Genomic DNA, 14,983 nt, shown 5'->3' on the forward strand with positions numbered 1-14,983 from the left:
GGGGCAGAGAAAGTGCCCCGTGAGACCGCTGCATGACAAAGCTTCCATAATGTTTGCTAATAATTTCTTTAGTGGTTCTGGCTCCTTGGAGTGGCTTCTTCAGGGTCAGTGGTTTTCAACCTTTTTAATGCCTCGACCCTTTAATACAGTCCCTCATGTTGTGGTGACCCCCAACCATAAAATTATTTTCATTGCTACTTCATAACTGTAATTTTGCTACTGTTAATTAACCATAATGTAAATATCTGTGTTTTCTGATGGCCTTAGGCTCTACAGAAGCAGTTCTCAACCTATGGGTCTTGGTTGAGAACTGCTGCTGTAGAGCCTAAATTCAAATCTAATCTTCCAGTGAGTGACACACCCCTGGGCCTAAATCAGTTACGAAATACCTCTGAATCTTTTTTTTATTCCTTCCATAATAACATCATTCAATCCATCATCAGTATTCTCTGAGAAATGTTTAAAATTACTCTGTTCAATTGTAACTTGTCTTCAAGAGTTTTTCACTTTCAATTTTATCCCAAGTCTTTATTTCTTAAAAGTAAAAATCTCTCTTTTTGAAAATTCATGTCCGAAATCAGTTTGGCTCAGTGGATAGAGCGTCAGCCTGCGGACAGAAAGGTCCCAGGTTCAATTCCTGTCAGGGGCATGTACCTTGGTTGCAGGCACATCCCAGGTAGGGAGTGTGCAAGAGGCAGTTAATAGATGTTTCTCTCTCATTGATGTTTCTAGCTCTCTATCCCTTTTCCTTCCTCTCTGTAAAAAATCTATTAAAAAAATATATATATTTAAAATCAATTAAAAAAATATATTTTTTATTGATTTTTTACAGAGAGGAAGGGAGAGAGATAGAGAGTTAGAAACATCGATGAGAGAGAGTCATCGATCAGCTGCCTCTTGCACACCCCCCACTGGGGATATGCCCGCAACCAAGGTGCATGTCCTTGACGGGAATCGAACCCGGGACCTTTCAGTCCCCAAGCCGACGCTCTATCCATTGAGCCAAACCGGTCTCAGCAATAAAATATATTTTAAAAAAAGAAAGAAAAATTCATGAATGCTAATACCCAATAATTCCAAGCTCACCTAATAAGATAAGAGAGGGGATAAAACTGATAAAAACATCACCCAGTCAGATAAAGGCGGGAGGGCGGGGCTTGGGAAGAGAAAGAAAGCTCTTTTGAGAAACAGGAAGTCGGAGGAGACATTTGCTTATAAAAAGAAATCGGGCTAGAAACCCTGTGGCTTAATAGAGTCAACTGCACGTTTCCTCAACCCTGCTGGCATTGCCCTCTGAGTGGGTTCCTGGAAATGGCAAGCGCAAGAAGCGAAAAGGTAAGTTTGGTTTAAATAAAATTAATTTTCCCGCAGGTTCACTTTTCAACGCCTTTCTGGAGCTCACTTAGGTTTTCCTCTTGCCACGAATCTTAATTTTCTGGATGTAAGACATTTCTTCGTCTAGGAATGTCCCCTTCGTGGTTGATTATTTTCTTTCACGTGATTGTGGCTCTATACGGGCGAGAGTAGAAAGGAAAAGCAAAGATTCTTCTTCGTAGTAGAAAGTAAGAGATTTACTTTGCAGGCAGGCATGTTGTAGGTCAATAAGATAAAGACGGAAGAGAAGGAGAGCTGCAGTACAAAGAATTCAGGAAAGATTAACATGGATAAGGCCAAACGTGAAGAGACCGATTAGTTTCTTCCAGAAAATGGATTTGGTATCAAATGGGTTTCCAGACCAGGCTTGGGTCACTCTGGACTGGAGGAGAGGATATAATTGAGGCTTCATGGGAATTTTCAGGGCTGCTGTACCAGGCTAGATGAGGACTGAGTTGGCCAACATTAAATATATGATTATAGGCAGGCCATATAGCTGCTTTGAGCCCCCATTTATCTCTAGAGTGGAGTAATACTTCTCCAATAATGTCAATGCTTTTTTGAATTGTGTGTGAAAGTGCTTTGAAAAAGTGGTATACAAATGTAAAATCCCTATATGCAAGCTAGGAGTTTGAGAGCTACAGGAAGTCATTGAGATTATTTAAATAGGGAAAAGGGATGGCTGCTTCAGATGCCACTTGGCTGCTGTGGGAAAAGTGTATTACATTAGGGCTGGGGTGGTTTTGAGAGAAAAAGTTAAATTCAGAGATTTACTCAAGCATGTGTTACTCTGTGGTATTGGTCTTTTAATTTCTGAGATTTAGTGGCCTAATTTGTAAAATAGGGAAGCTGATGAATGACTACAAGCATGTTATAAGGATTAAAACAAGGGAAATACAGAAAGCATCTAGCATAGTGCATGTTTACTGTACAAAACCAGTAAATGTTACTTCCTGCCTGTCCACTTCACCTTTCAGTCACTGGGTCATTAAAGCCCAATCCGTGCTGGGCACTGTAAAGATAATGTGATAGCCGAGGGAGTAACACAGATGCATTCTCTCTCAGGCCCTAGGCTGAAATAAGCCAATCTGGCTGGAGCTCAGAGAGCTCTTAAACTGGAATGACAGAGCCACACTGTCTAGGAATGTGTCATGTAAGCTACATGAGAGAGTTTTGTCATTTTCTCAAAAAGCAATGATAGCGATGGAAGTATTTTAAGCAAGCAGGAAAGCAATCTAAAAGAGTGGAGTTAAAATGGATTTTTTTTTTTTTTCCCCAAATACACTTCAGTGATTCTCTACAGAGAAGAAGAGAGCGGGATAGAGATTAAAAACATTGATGACAGAGAATCATCGATCAGCTGCCTCCTGCACACCTACTGGGGATGTGCCCCCAAACCAAGGCACATGTCTCTGACCGGAATTGAACCTGGGACCCCTCAGTCCGCCGGCCAACGCTCTATCCACAGAGCCAAACTGGTTTTGGCAGAATGGATTTTTAATAACTAGATTTTTGCATCTGCCAGTAAAAGTTAATGATAGCTTGAGTTGTAAATCATGTGCTGGAAGATGGGAAGGCAGCAACCCATTTCATATGGATTTCGGAGATTAAATGAAAGTATTTAGTGTTTTAGTTGATGGAAAGGGAGACCACGAGGGATGGTTTCCACAAACCCCTTCAATTTCCTCTTTTGCTAATCCTTCCCTGAGGATATTTTTCCATTGATTTTTAGAGGGTGTAAGGTTGGGGGAGAGAAAGAAACGATGTGAGAGAGACACAGCGATTGGTTGCCTCTGACACCTGGTCGTATTGGGACCCAGGACCCTTCTACAGACCCCTTCCACGGGCCAAAGCTCTATCCACTGAGTAAAACTGGAGAGGGTCCTTCCATTTTCTCTTTATCACTTGTAAATCTGTTTTTCCCCATTTTCTCATTTTGTTTGTTTTTTAAAATTAATAAAGGGCCGCCTAATAACATCATATTTAAGGAAATCTCAGTAATTTTCCCCCCATCATCTTCTCAGTTTTGTATTCATTAGTTGTGATTTGAAAGCAGTTTAATTGTATGCATCAAATAAAAATTGGTAACTGACCCTTTTCAGGATTTCTTTCAGGATGAATTAGAAGAAGAAGATGTGATACTCACCTTGGTTCCAGTAAGCGAGGAACCTAATGAACATCAAATGGAACCAAGTGTTTCTTCAACCTCAGACAGCAATGATAAAGGTGTGATGATAAGGATTGTTCAGTGTACTGCTCTTCCAGCTCAAAAAAGCCCAGGAAAAAGGATTTTTCTTTTCTCTTCTTTGGCCATATAAGACCCAGCTTAAATTTCACCTCAGTTATCTGTAATAAGAGATTTCTCTAACTCCCATGCTTGTCATTTGCTAAGCACTAAGCCTTGCTTTTAAGACACACAAAAATCAGCATGTGGAGTGTTTTGGACAGAGCATAGTCTTATGGGGCAGCTGGATAGAAGTTCAAATTTCCAACCCATGACTCTCAACCTTCTCTTCATTTTTTTAATAATTAGATTTCTTTATTTATTAAGGTATCACATATTTGTCCTCATCACCCCATTCCCATCCCCCACCCCTCCCCACGCATGCCCCCACACCCCTGTTGTCCTTGACCATTGGTTAGGCTCATATGTATGCACACAAGTCCTTTGGTTGATCTCTCCCCTTTATCCCCACCCTCCCCTATACTCCCTCTGAGGTCTGACAGTTTGATCCATACCTTCATGTCTCTGGGTCTGTTCTTGTTGACTACCCTTCTCTTCATTTGGTTAATACATACTTTACATACCTCTTACAAAGACTAATTTTTCCAGCTTTATTGAGATGGTTATACAATACCGTAATTTTAAAGTATACATTGTGATGATTGGTACACATATATATATACTATAAAATGATTATAAAAATAAGGTTAATTAACTAACTTAATTATAAACTCCTTTGGATGCCAATTAAGAATTTGTCTTTACATGTGTGACGTTAGCACTCATCACTGTATGTGTCTGCCACATAATGATAATAAAGGTTTGTTGAATGAATAAAAAAAATAAGGTTAATTAACACATGCATCACCTTACTTAGCTTTTTCCCCTGTGGTAAGAACTCCTTTTTTTAAAATCATCATTGAGGATGTTGTAATTATTTATTTAATTATATCTTTATTAATTTCAGAGTGGGAGGGAGAGACAGAAACATCGATGATAATGAGAGACAATCATAGATCCACTGGTTTCTGCACACCCCCTACTGGGGATTGAGCCCACAACCCAGGCATGTGCCCTTGACTAGAAACAAGCCTTAGGTCTGAAGGCTGACACTCCTATCCACAAGTCCAAACCAGCTAGGACTGAGGATGTTTTTATTGATTTTAGGGAGCAAAGGGCGGGGAGAGATCAATTGCCTACTGTACCCAACCCAAAACCTGTATATGTGCCTTGACCAGGAACCTGCATATAGGATGACGTTCTAACCAACTGAGCCACACTGACCAGGACAAGATTTTCTATCTTGTAACATTTATTTATTTATTTAGGTATTATATGTGTACATATTTTATCATTGCCCCCCCACCCACCACTATTGTAACTTTTAAGCATACAATACAATATTGTTAATGTAGGCACCATGCTGTATTCATCTTATAACTGAAAATTTATATCCTTTGACCAACATCTCCCCATTTTTCTTACCAAACCCCAGGCAACCACCATTTTATTTTCTGTTTCTATGAGTGAGTTCTGCTTTTTAAATTCCACATACAAGTGAGATTATAGAGTATTAGGAAGATAAAATAGTTTTGAAAAACATGTAATATTTTGCTTGGTTGAGTAATTACTAATCAAATATCTAGCAGCTCTTAATATCATAACCCTTTATATCCTCAGTGCTTCATATAAGGCATTGAATAAGTATTTTCAGATGATGAAGTACTTAATGACAAAATACGGCCAAGCAGATTGAGTAAAGTAAAAGGATTACTATTGTTGGTTAGGATTCCTATTGGATCCTATTGGTCCAAGATCTAGACATTGTGGAGGAGTTATCCAAAATGTTCTATTCGGGTGGTTTGATGGCCATAAACACAACAGGTTGCTATGTTAGTATAAAAAGCATGGAACCCAGCCGGTGTGGTTCAGTGGTTGAGTATCTACTTATGAACCAGGAGGTCACTATTCAATTCCCAGTCAGTTGGCATATTCCTGGGTTTTGGGCTTCATCCCAAGAGGGGGGCATGCAGAAGGCAGCTGATCAATGATTCCCTCTCATCATTGATGTTTCTATCTCTCCCTCTCCCTTCCTCTCTGAAATCAATTTAAAAAATATATTTAAAAACCATGGAATTTTGAATATCAAAATGAACATTTGAGTCCCAAGTTTGTCATTTTATTGGATATGTGGTATTGGATAAGACCTTTATTCTTTTTATTTTTTTATTTTCATTAATTTCAGAGAAGAAGGAAGAGTGAGAGAGACAGAAACACCAATGATGAGAGGGGATCACTGATCAGCCGCCTCCTGCATGCCCCCCATTGGGAATCAAGCTCTCCACCCAGGCAAGGGGCTCTTGACCAGAATCAAACCCATGATCTTGCGGTCTGTAGACCAATGCTCTATCCACTGAGCCAAAACAGCTAGGGCCTTTAAAAAAAATATATATGTTATTGTTTTCTTACAGGGAAGAGGGGAGAGGGATAGAGAGGTAGAAACATCCCTGAGAAAGAAACATCAATCAGCTGCCTCCTGCACACTCCCCATTGGGTATGTGCCTTCCTTGACTGGAATCAAACCTGGGACCCTTGAGCCCGTAGGCCAACAGTCTAACCACTGAGCCAAACCAGTTAGGGCAAGTCATTTATTCTTGAATCTGTTATCTTATTTGTAATATGAGAAAAAAAATATTTGGTACCTATCTGCATAAATTGGGTTGTTAAGAAATAAATGAGAACTTGTAAGGTAAAATTACAAAGAATCTTACAAAATTTTAAATTACTACTACTTTGGTTTTCTTCTTTTCTCAGTTAATCTTCCTCAAATGAATGAACAATTCAAAGGTTGCCCAAAACCAATCCTTCCCTTGCCGACCAAATTGCCATCATTTAATAGAGTACGTCGCGAAACTTTGCAGAACTGGTGCCAACAACTGAATTTGAGTACCGATGGTAAGGTGAGTACATTGGTGAGAATTTCTGCTGCTCAGAGCAAATATTCAAAGTCTTGCTAACTTTGCTTTTTCTCTCCTTAATTTCCTTAGAAAATAGAGGTTTATCTGAGGCTCAGGGAACATGCTTATTTTGAAAAAAAGCGAGTGAATGGGAAGCATGGATGCAGTGTAAATGTGAGTTCTGACTGTGAATTGTTCCTCCTCTCCCAGCATCTCTTCATATGTTGTACCTCTAACATAGGGGTGAGGAATGTCCAGCCATCTAAGGCACACGAAATCATTTCATCTGGCCATGGCAAGACAACTGCAGGTTGTCTAGAAGCTTGTTTCATAGCAACATGAATTTATATTAAGTGAATTATATTAAGCAAATGATGTTACAAATATTCAAATGGTCACTGGTAAAAAAAAAAAAAAGGTTCCTCAACCTTGCTTGCTCTAAAGCAAGATTTCTCAACCAAGATTATTGACATTTTGAGCCAAATAAGTTCTATTTGTTTGGAGGCTGTCCTGTGTATTTTAGGATGTTTAGCAGACTAAACATCCCTGGCCTCTGTCCACTTGATGTTAGTAGCAATGCTTCCTCCCTCACAGTTTTAGCAATCAGTGATTTCTTCCATTTGAGAAACACTACTCTAAAGGAACTAAACCTTTTCCATGCTGACCTACTTGGTTAAATGTATAAAGAATGATAAAATTGACATAGAAGTCATTATGGTAGTAGCATTTCACAGAATACTCATCATGAATCCCATTTGCAGAGTGATGCTGAAACACCAGAAGAGGACACATTGCAGTCATGTTCGGGGAAATTGACCAAGAGAGCAAGGAGTAAGAAAAGTCCTCAGATGAGTAAAAGAGAGGAAGAGACTCAAGCAGTTGAAATGATCAGTACAATTGAAGTGGCCAATACAGTTGAAGTGGCCAGTACAGTTGAAGTGGCCAGTACTGTTGAAGTGGCCAATGCAGTTGAAGTGACCAATACAGTTGAAGTGACAACTTCAGCTCGTGAGGCCATGTTGGCAGCATGGTCAAGAATTGCTGCAAGAGGCTCGCTGTCTAAGGCTGCAAATTCATATAAAATTCCTATTTCTGTGGAGAATTTTCTGCTGCAAACATCTGGTAAGATCAACTTTAAATAGTAAGCGCCATACAAGAGGAAGAAGGTTAACTTTCAATAGTCCAATACTGAAAGGTGGTAGAAGGAAAAGAGTTAAAATATCTGTAGATTGGGTATTAGATTCATAGAAAACTTATCTTTTGATTGATAGTCAAGTTTTTCTGGATGAATTTCTAAGCCAGGTGATAAAGTGTTGACCCTTTCTGATCACAAAGCAAAAGTACAAGGTAGAGGGGGGGAAAAGCATAATCTGATAATGCGGTCAGCCACAGCCTGAGGTCTTCTATTTTTTAAACATATTTTTATTGATTTCAGTGAGGAAAGGAAAGGGAGAGAAACATCAATGATGAGAGAGAATCATTGATCCATTGCTTCCTGCATGCCCCCCACTGGGGATCCCAGGCATGTGCCCTTGGCCAGAATCAGACCCAGGACCCTTCAACTCAGGTCCATGCTCTGTCCACTGAGCCAAACCAGCTAGGGCCAACCTAAGGTCTTTTTCTCTCCTTCTCCTCAAGGCTTTCTTCATAGCATAATGTGGTGATTTGAACAGCCTTGGTTCAGATTTTTTTTTTTTTATAAGATATTTTTATTTATTTCAGAAGTGAAGGAAGGGAAAGAGAGAGAAACATCAGTGATGAGTGAAAATCATTGGTCCGCTGCCTTTTGCATGGGCCCACCCTGGGGGATCAAGCCCAAAACCTGGGCATGTGTCCTGACTGAATCAAACCTATCACCTCCTGGTTCTTAGGTCAATGCTCAACCACTGAGCTATGCCAGTTAGACAAGATTTTTTTTTTTTTTTTGTAAGAGAACAATTATTGGGTAAATTACAGAGGTAGAAAAATAATTTCTAGAAGAATTGGGCTTTAGAAACAAGTTAGAGGTAAAGGAAGGGCCTTTGGAGCTTGGGAGTGAGGGAGCTAATGGTAATATGCCTGGGGGGAGATGGGGGAGACAGAGCGGAAAGGTAAAGAAAAAGACACAGGCATGATCCCAGGAGGGAGAGCGCCCAGGCCAGATTCTTGTTTTATGACTTTTTTGGTATGTCGCTTTGGCAAGTTAGCACAAGCCCTGGTATCAACTATTGTATTTCATAGAATGATTGTGAGACTTATGAGATATAACTTGGCACATTAAAAAGCAGGCAATAAGAAAAGTTTGGGGTCTCTGTCCTCTTAAGAAATCTTGAGAATAACTTAGCCCTGCCTTTCTCTCTCCTTGATAGTTTTGTTTTCTTCTCTAGCTGAACCTACCTCAGGTCAGCTAAAATCCCTCTATTCTTTTTTGCTTGAGTTCTTTTTCTCTCCACATCGTTTCCAAAAGTGTTCTGGCTCCTCTTATCCAGGGCTGACTTGAAAGACATGTTGCTCATTACACAAGAAACCCAACCAAAAGGAAGCCAGACAGAAACTGAAATTGACCTACTGTCTGCTCTCCAAGTCACACTCCCTCCTATGAAAAGAAATGAGCATCATTTTGCTAATTTCCAAAAGCACTGCCCATTAACATAGCTGTCTCTGAAGGACTGCTTACCCAGCAATGACACCTTTCTAATTTTCATTAATGTGCCACATGACCTAGTAGCATTGCACACTTATTCATCCTTTTAGTATCTCCCTATTTAAAAAAAATATATATATTATTGATTTTTTACAGAGAGGAAGAGAGAGGGATAGAGAGCTAGAAACATCAGTGAGAGAGAATCATCAATCAGCTGCCTCTTGCACACCCCCCACTGGGGATGTGCCCGCAACCAAGGTACATGCCCTTGACCAGAATCAAACCTGGGAACTTTCAGTCCACAGGCTCTATCCACTGAGCCAAACCAGTTTTGACATTATCTATTTTCAAAATACATATATACATATATACATATATTATTGATTTCAGAAAGGAAGGGAGAGGGAGAGATAGAAACATCTGCAGGCCGATGCTCTATCCACTGAGCCAAACCAGCTAGGGCAGTAGTACCTCTCTATTTAGCAGTTATTAAACATCTACTATGATCCAAGAGTGTCCCTAATCACTGGGTATATAGTGCTAAACATAATCTCTATTATTTTACAGTCTGACTAAGGAGTTTTTTATGAATATTTGAGCTCATGGTGACTGCTTTTTTTCTCAATTTCAAACACTTGATATCTTACCTTGTTTTGTCTTAAATATTCCTCTCCCCAATTAGATTGTTCCTTAGGCTCTCAACAGAGATCTTTTTGCCTGTTTTTTTTGTTTTGTTTTGTTTTGTTTTTAAGTATATTTTATTGATTTTGTACAGAAGAGGAAGGGAGAGAGATATAGAGCTAGAAACATCGATGAGAGAGAGCCATCCATCAACTACCTCTTGCACACCCCCTACTGGGGATATGCCTGCAACCAAGGTACATGCCCTTGACCGGAATCGAACCCGGGTCCCTTCAGTCCCCAAGCCGACGCTCTATCCATTGAGCCAAACCAGTTTCGGCTTGCCTGTTTTTTTTATATTTGAAGCAGTAGAATGACGTAGTAAGACAAATGGGTTGTAAATCAATACCTGGATCCATGGCTTGGTTCTGAGAAAATTATAATATTTAACACTGCAAGCTTCAGTTACTTCATTTTAAATAAGAAAAGTGAATAGAAGATAAATATAAATGTTCTTAATAAATTTATGAATACATGCAGACCACGTAGCAAGCATTTAAAAATGTAACTGTTATCCCTCATGCTATATAATCTGTGACGTTAGAGTATAATGTCTTTTGGTCTACATTTTTTTTCGTGCTTCTCATTCAATTGATCCATCAACAGAAAATAAGAGCCAAGTCAAGAGCGAATTGCTGAGAGGTTGGATTGGGGTGCCATTACTTGCTCTTCACTGTTTACATTTGCTTCTCTTTCCTCCCCAGGTGTCAGGTGGTGTGTGGTCCATGGCAAACAACTCCTGGCAGACAAGAAGGGCTGGGTTCGCCTGCAGTTCCATGCAGGTCAGACCTGGGTGCCTGACACCCCCACGAAGATGGTTTCTCTCTTACTTTTACCGGCCTGTTCTTTCCCATCCCCAGACCTAGAGGATAACATGTTATGCCCTGATTGTGTTAAGAGGTAACTCTTAAATATTTTTTTCTGTATATCTAACTGGTATGAGAAAGCAAATGGTCAAACATACTGTTTTCTTAATTTGCCTAATAGATCAGGCGAACCTAGGAAGGAAAAAGAACTTGATAGTGGATTAGAACTCAGATAAGTGTGGCTTCTTAGCAATCTTAAAGTATGTGACAAGTTAGAATATAAATTTCCTCAAGTTTAAAGATCTATTTTAAGAAATAAAGTTCTTAATATGTCAGGTATTTAGCCGAAACCGGTTTGGCTCAGTGGATAGAGCGTCGGTCTGCGGACTGAAAGGTCCCAGGTTCAATTCCGGTCAAGGGCATGTACCTTGGTTGCGGGCACATCCCCGGTAGGGGGTGTGCAAGAGGCAGCTGATCGATGATTCTCTCTCATCTATGTTTCTAACTCTCTATCCCTCTCTCTTCCTCTGTAAAAAATCAATAAAATATATATTTTTAAAAATATGTCAGCTATTTAGCTGGGGTTAAAAAAATTAGTCAGGCAAAACCCATGTAGCATGGGGGAAAAGGGAGACTTGTATAATACTTTAAACAATAGAAAATTTAAATTAAAAAAGAGAGAGAGATGCTGCGGAATAAATGGAGTAACTTAGGGAAACTTCAGAAAGGATTACATGCACTGAGGAAGATCTTATCAGTTGGGAAATAATAATTTGGGCATTTGATAGTGGAAACAGCCCATACAAATAACTGGAAGCAAAAGAACATGACATACTTAGAAATAGCAGATAGGTCAATATGATTGAAGCTATTTTGACAAATAAGTCTGGAAAGGGAGGGGTAGACCACTGATGGGTTTCTTTCTGTAATGATGGCCTCAGTATCTAGTGGGTTATAATTTCTCAGTCACTTTGGGACATGCAGTCCTTTGAGAATATTATGATAATTATAAAACCACTGTTCAGGAAAATATGCATTAGGCATACACAAGCACTGGTTTAGATTTTCTATAGTCTATAGAACTGTTTTTTGGTTGTTTATATTTTTAGACTATAGAACTCTTAATGTTCACCCATTAGTAACAGCTTTTAGTGATAGTTTGGGTGGAGGCGATGTAAGATGGGTGTCAAGGGAAGCCAAGGCTTTTTTAAGGACGTGGATTGTAATCTTGCAACAAAAACTAGGTTGGAGGGTGAGCAAGAGATGAATAATTCTGAAAAGATAACAATTTATAAATTTGGCAAAAAATTTAAAGAGGAATGGGATAAATTTAAGAGATAAAGGAGTTAAAAGGAAGGGTGCTAGCTTACTCAGTTCAGTGGTGAAGAATATGACATTTGGGACACGCTTGACATAGGCCTAGAGGCCTGAGATCAGGATGATTTTATAGAGAAACATTTTGGGGAGCCATTAGCATTTAAATTATACATAAGAGTATGAAGGAATTAAAGGGGACATAGGAAAGAACCTTAAAGAGAATCAGTATTTTGATGGTAGGTGAATAATAGAGATTGTAGAAGGACTGTTATAGGTTGGGAAACAAATTAAAAAAAAAAAAAAAAAAGCAATGGGCAGAGTTTCTGAAGAATATGGTCGGCAGTGAGATGGCCATCTAAGATTATGAATAATGCAGTGCTGGTTTTTTGTTTGCTTGCTTTTTTAATTGATGTCAGAGGAAGGGAGGGAAAGAGAGAGAGAGAGAGAGAAACATTGATTGGTTGCCTCCTGCACATGCCCGGACCTGGGATGGAACTGCAACCTGGATATGTTCCCCTACTGGGAATCAAACCCTTTGGTGCATGGGACAATGTTCCAACCAATTGTGCCACATAGGCCACAGCCACAGTACTGTTGAGAATGTCAGTTTAGGATATAATTGGTGCCTTTTTCTGAGAGTAGGTTAAGAGGGTCAGTATATATATGCAGAAATGTGATATGACAAGTTAGAGCATGTGGCATACTGATAATCTGTACCACCTGAGTGAGGAGATAGCAGTTAGCTGAAATAATAAGATCAACTGTGCTTCCTAACTTTTTTTTTTTTTTTAATATATTTTATTGATTTTGTACAGAGAGGAAGGGAGAGAGATAGTTAGAAACATCGATGAGAGAGAGTCATCGATCAGCTGCCTCTTGCACACCCCCTACTGGGGATATGCCCGCAACCAAGGTACATGCCCTTGACAGGAATCGAACCCGGGACCCTTCAGTCCCCAAGCCAATGCTCTATCCATTGAGCCAAACCGGTCCCGGCCGCTTCCTTCCTTTCTTCCTACATTTCTTCTTTCCTTTCTTTTTTGTATTTTCTAATGTGAAAATCATGAGCATGTGCAAACAGAGAGGGGATGTGAAAGAAACTGGGGAAGGAAGGGACAGTATAAAGATAAAGAAAATGGAACCAATTGTAGTATACAGAATGTGAGGCTTGATATTAAATGGTCAATCTTGTTTCTTTAAGACAGAATTCTTTCATCTACCATTTTTAGGTGAAGATGCAGGTGCTAACTACTTAGGAACTCCAGAAGTAGATTCCTTATTTTATTGCTCATTTCCAAGGAATTGGTATGGAATGGTTATCTTATTCTAAGTTTTTGAAAATTCTTTTCTCACTTGTTTTCTAGGAATAAAAAGATGATGGAGAAATTAGGTAAAATGAGGAGAAGGTAACCTGCTTTGAACACTCCCAATACAGAAGACATGCTGGAGAGCTCACAACTAAGTTAACTTGTGTCCCATTGATTGTGTGCTCTGCCTTGGACACCCTCAGCATTCCTGATGCCTTGAGAATGGATGTGAATGTTTGGATTCTGTATTGGAGGTTTACCAAAAAATGACTGTCACTGCTGCTTCAGGTGTTCAGCTATGTAAAATATAGTTTTGTTTTAATTAATAGAATTTTAAAGCAGTTTTAAGGTGTTTGGAAAAATTGAGCAGAAAGAGTTCCCAAATTCTGTTGTGTCACCTTCCCCCACCCAATTTCCCAACTACTATTCAACACCCTGCACCAGAAGGGTAATTTTTTAAAAATAAATCTTTATTGTTCATATTATTACAAATGTTCCTCATTTTTTCCCCCTCCATTGCTCCCCTCCACCAGGTTCCCATCCCACCCTCTGCCCTTTCCCCACCCCCCACTGTCCTCATCCATAGGTGCACAGTTTTTGTTTAGTCTCTTCCCACACCCCCCCTCCCCTTTTTCCCCGAGAATAGTCAGTCCACTCCCCTTCCATACCTCTGATTCTATTATATTCACCAGTTAATATTGTTCATCAGGTTTTTTAATCCCCTTGGCTTTTAGTTTCACTTGTTGGTAGTTATGTATTTGTTGATCATAATTTTTATCTTTATCTTCTTCCTCTTCCTAAAGAACCCCTTTTAGCAATTCATATAATTCTGGTTTGGTGGTGATGAACTCCTTTAGCTTTTTTTTATTTGGGAAGCTCTTTATCTGGCCTTTGATTCTGAGTGATAGCTTTGCTGGGTAGAGTATTTTTGGCTGTAGGTTCTTGCTATTCATCACCTTGAATATTTCTTGCCATTCCCATCTGGCCTGCATGGTTTCTGTTGAGAAATCAGCTGACAATTGTATGGGTGCTCCTTTATAGGTAACTACCTGCTTTGCTCTTGCTGCTTTTAATATTCTCTCTTTGTCTTTTGCTCTTGGGATTTTAATTATGATTTGTCTTGGTGTGGTCCTCTTTGGGTTCCTTTTTTTGGGGTTCTGTGCACTTCCTGGACTTGTAAGTCTATTTCTTTCCCCAGGTGGGGGAAGTTTTCTGTCACTATTTCTTCCAGTATTCTTTTGATATCTTGCTCTCTCTCATCTTCTGGGACCCCCATTATTCTGATGTTGGTTCTTTTGAAATTGTCCCAGAGGTTTCTTACACTATCTTCAACTTTCTGGATTCTCATATCTTCTTGCTTCTGTGGAGGAGTGTCCTCTGGCTTTTTGTGTTCCAAATCTTTGACTTGATTCTTGCGATCTTCCATTCTGTTTTTAGGACTCTGTATAATATTTTTTTTTTTATTTCAGACAATGTATTCTTTATTTCTAGTTGATCCCTTTTCATATCCTCATAGGTCTCATTTATTTTATCGGCTTTTTCTAGGAAATTCTTGAAAAACCTTTTAAGCGTGGTTTTGAACTCTATATCCACTCGCTTCTTTTCCTCCATTTCTTTTGTTTGTGATCTGTTTCCTTGTCTCGGCATTTTCACAGCTTGCCTGAGTTGATAGGGTGGCTTTGTGTGCTAAGGTG

At 39.4% G+C, this 14,983-nt stretch overlaps 1 protein-coding gene across 3 annotated transcripts; it reads left to right on the forward strand.

Annotated features, from left to right (window-relative positions):
- Positions 1–1,184: 1,184 nt before the first annotated feature.
- DPPA2 (developmental pluripotency associated 2) lies at positions 1,185–13,781 on the forward strand. Of its 3 annotated transcripts, none has more exons than XM_084873232.1 (7): positions 1,185–1,335; positions 3,477–3,600; positions 6,413–6,558; positions 6,646–6,729; positions 7,317–7,677; positions 10,564–10,759; positions 13,347–13,781. In XM_084873232.1, the coding sequence occupies exons 1-7, from the start codon at positions 1,312–1,314 to the stop codon at positions 13,390–13,392; spliced, it is 981 nt and encodes a 326-aa protein (XP_084729358.1). In that variant the 5' UTR covers positions 1,185–1,311; the 3' UTR covers positions 13,393–13,781. The 3 variants fall into 3 exon arrangements, with proteins under 3 accessions (XP_084729358.1, XP_084729359.1, XP_084729360.1); XM_084873233.1 differs by having other exon boundaries at positions 3,489–3,600; XM_084873234.1 differs by lacking the exon at positions 6,646–6,729.
- The last annotated feature ends 1,202 nt before the right edge of the window (positions 13,782–14,983 follow it).

The sequence above is a fragment of the Pipistrellus hanaki genome (assembly GCF_964339955.1).
Source record: "Pipistrellus hanaki genome assembly, chromosome: 2".
Lineage (NCBI taxonomy): Eukaryota > Metazoa > Chordata > Mammalia > Chiroptera > Vespertilionidae > Pipistrellus > Pipistrellus hanaki.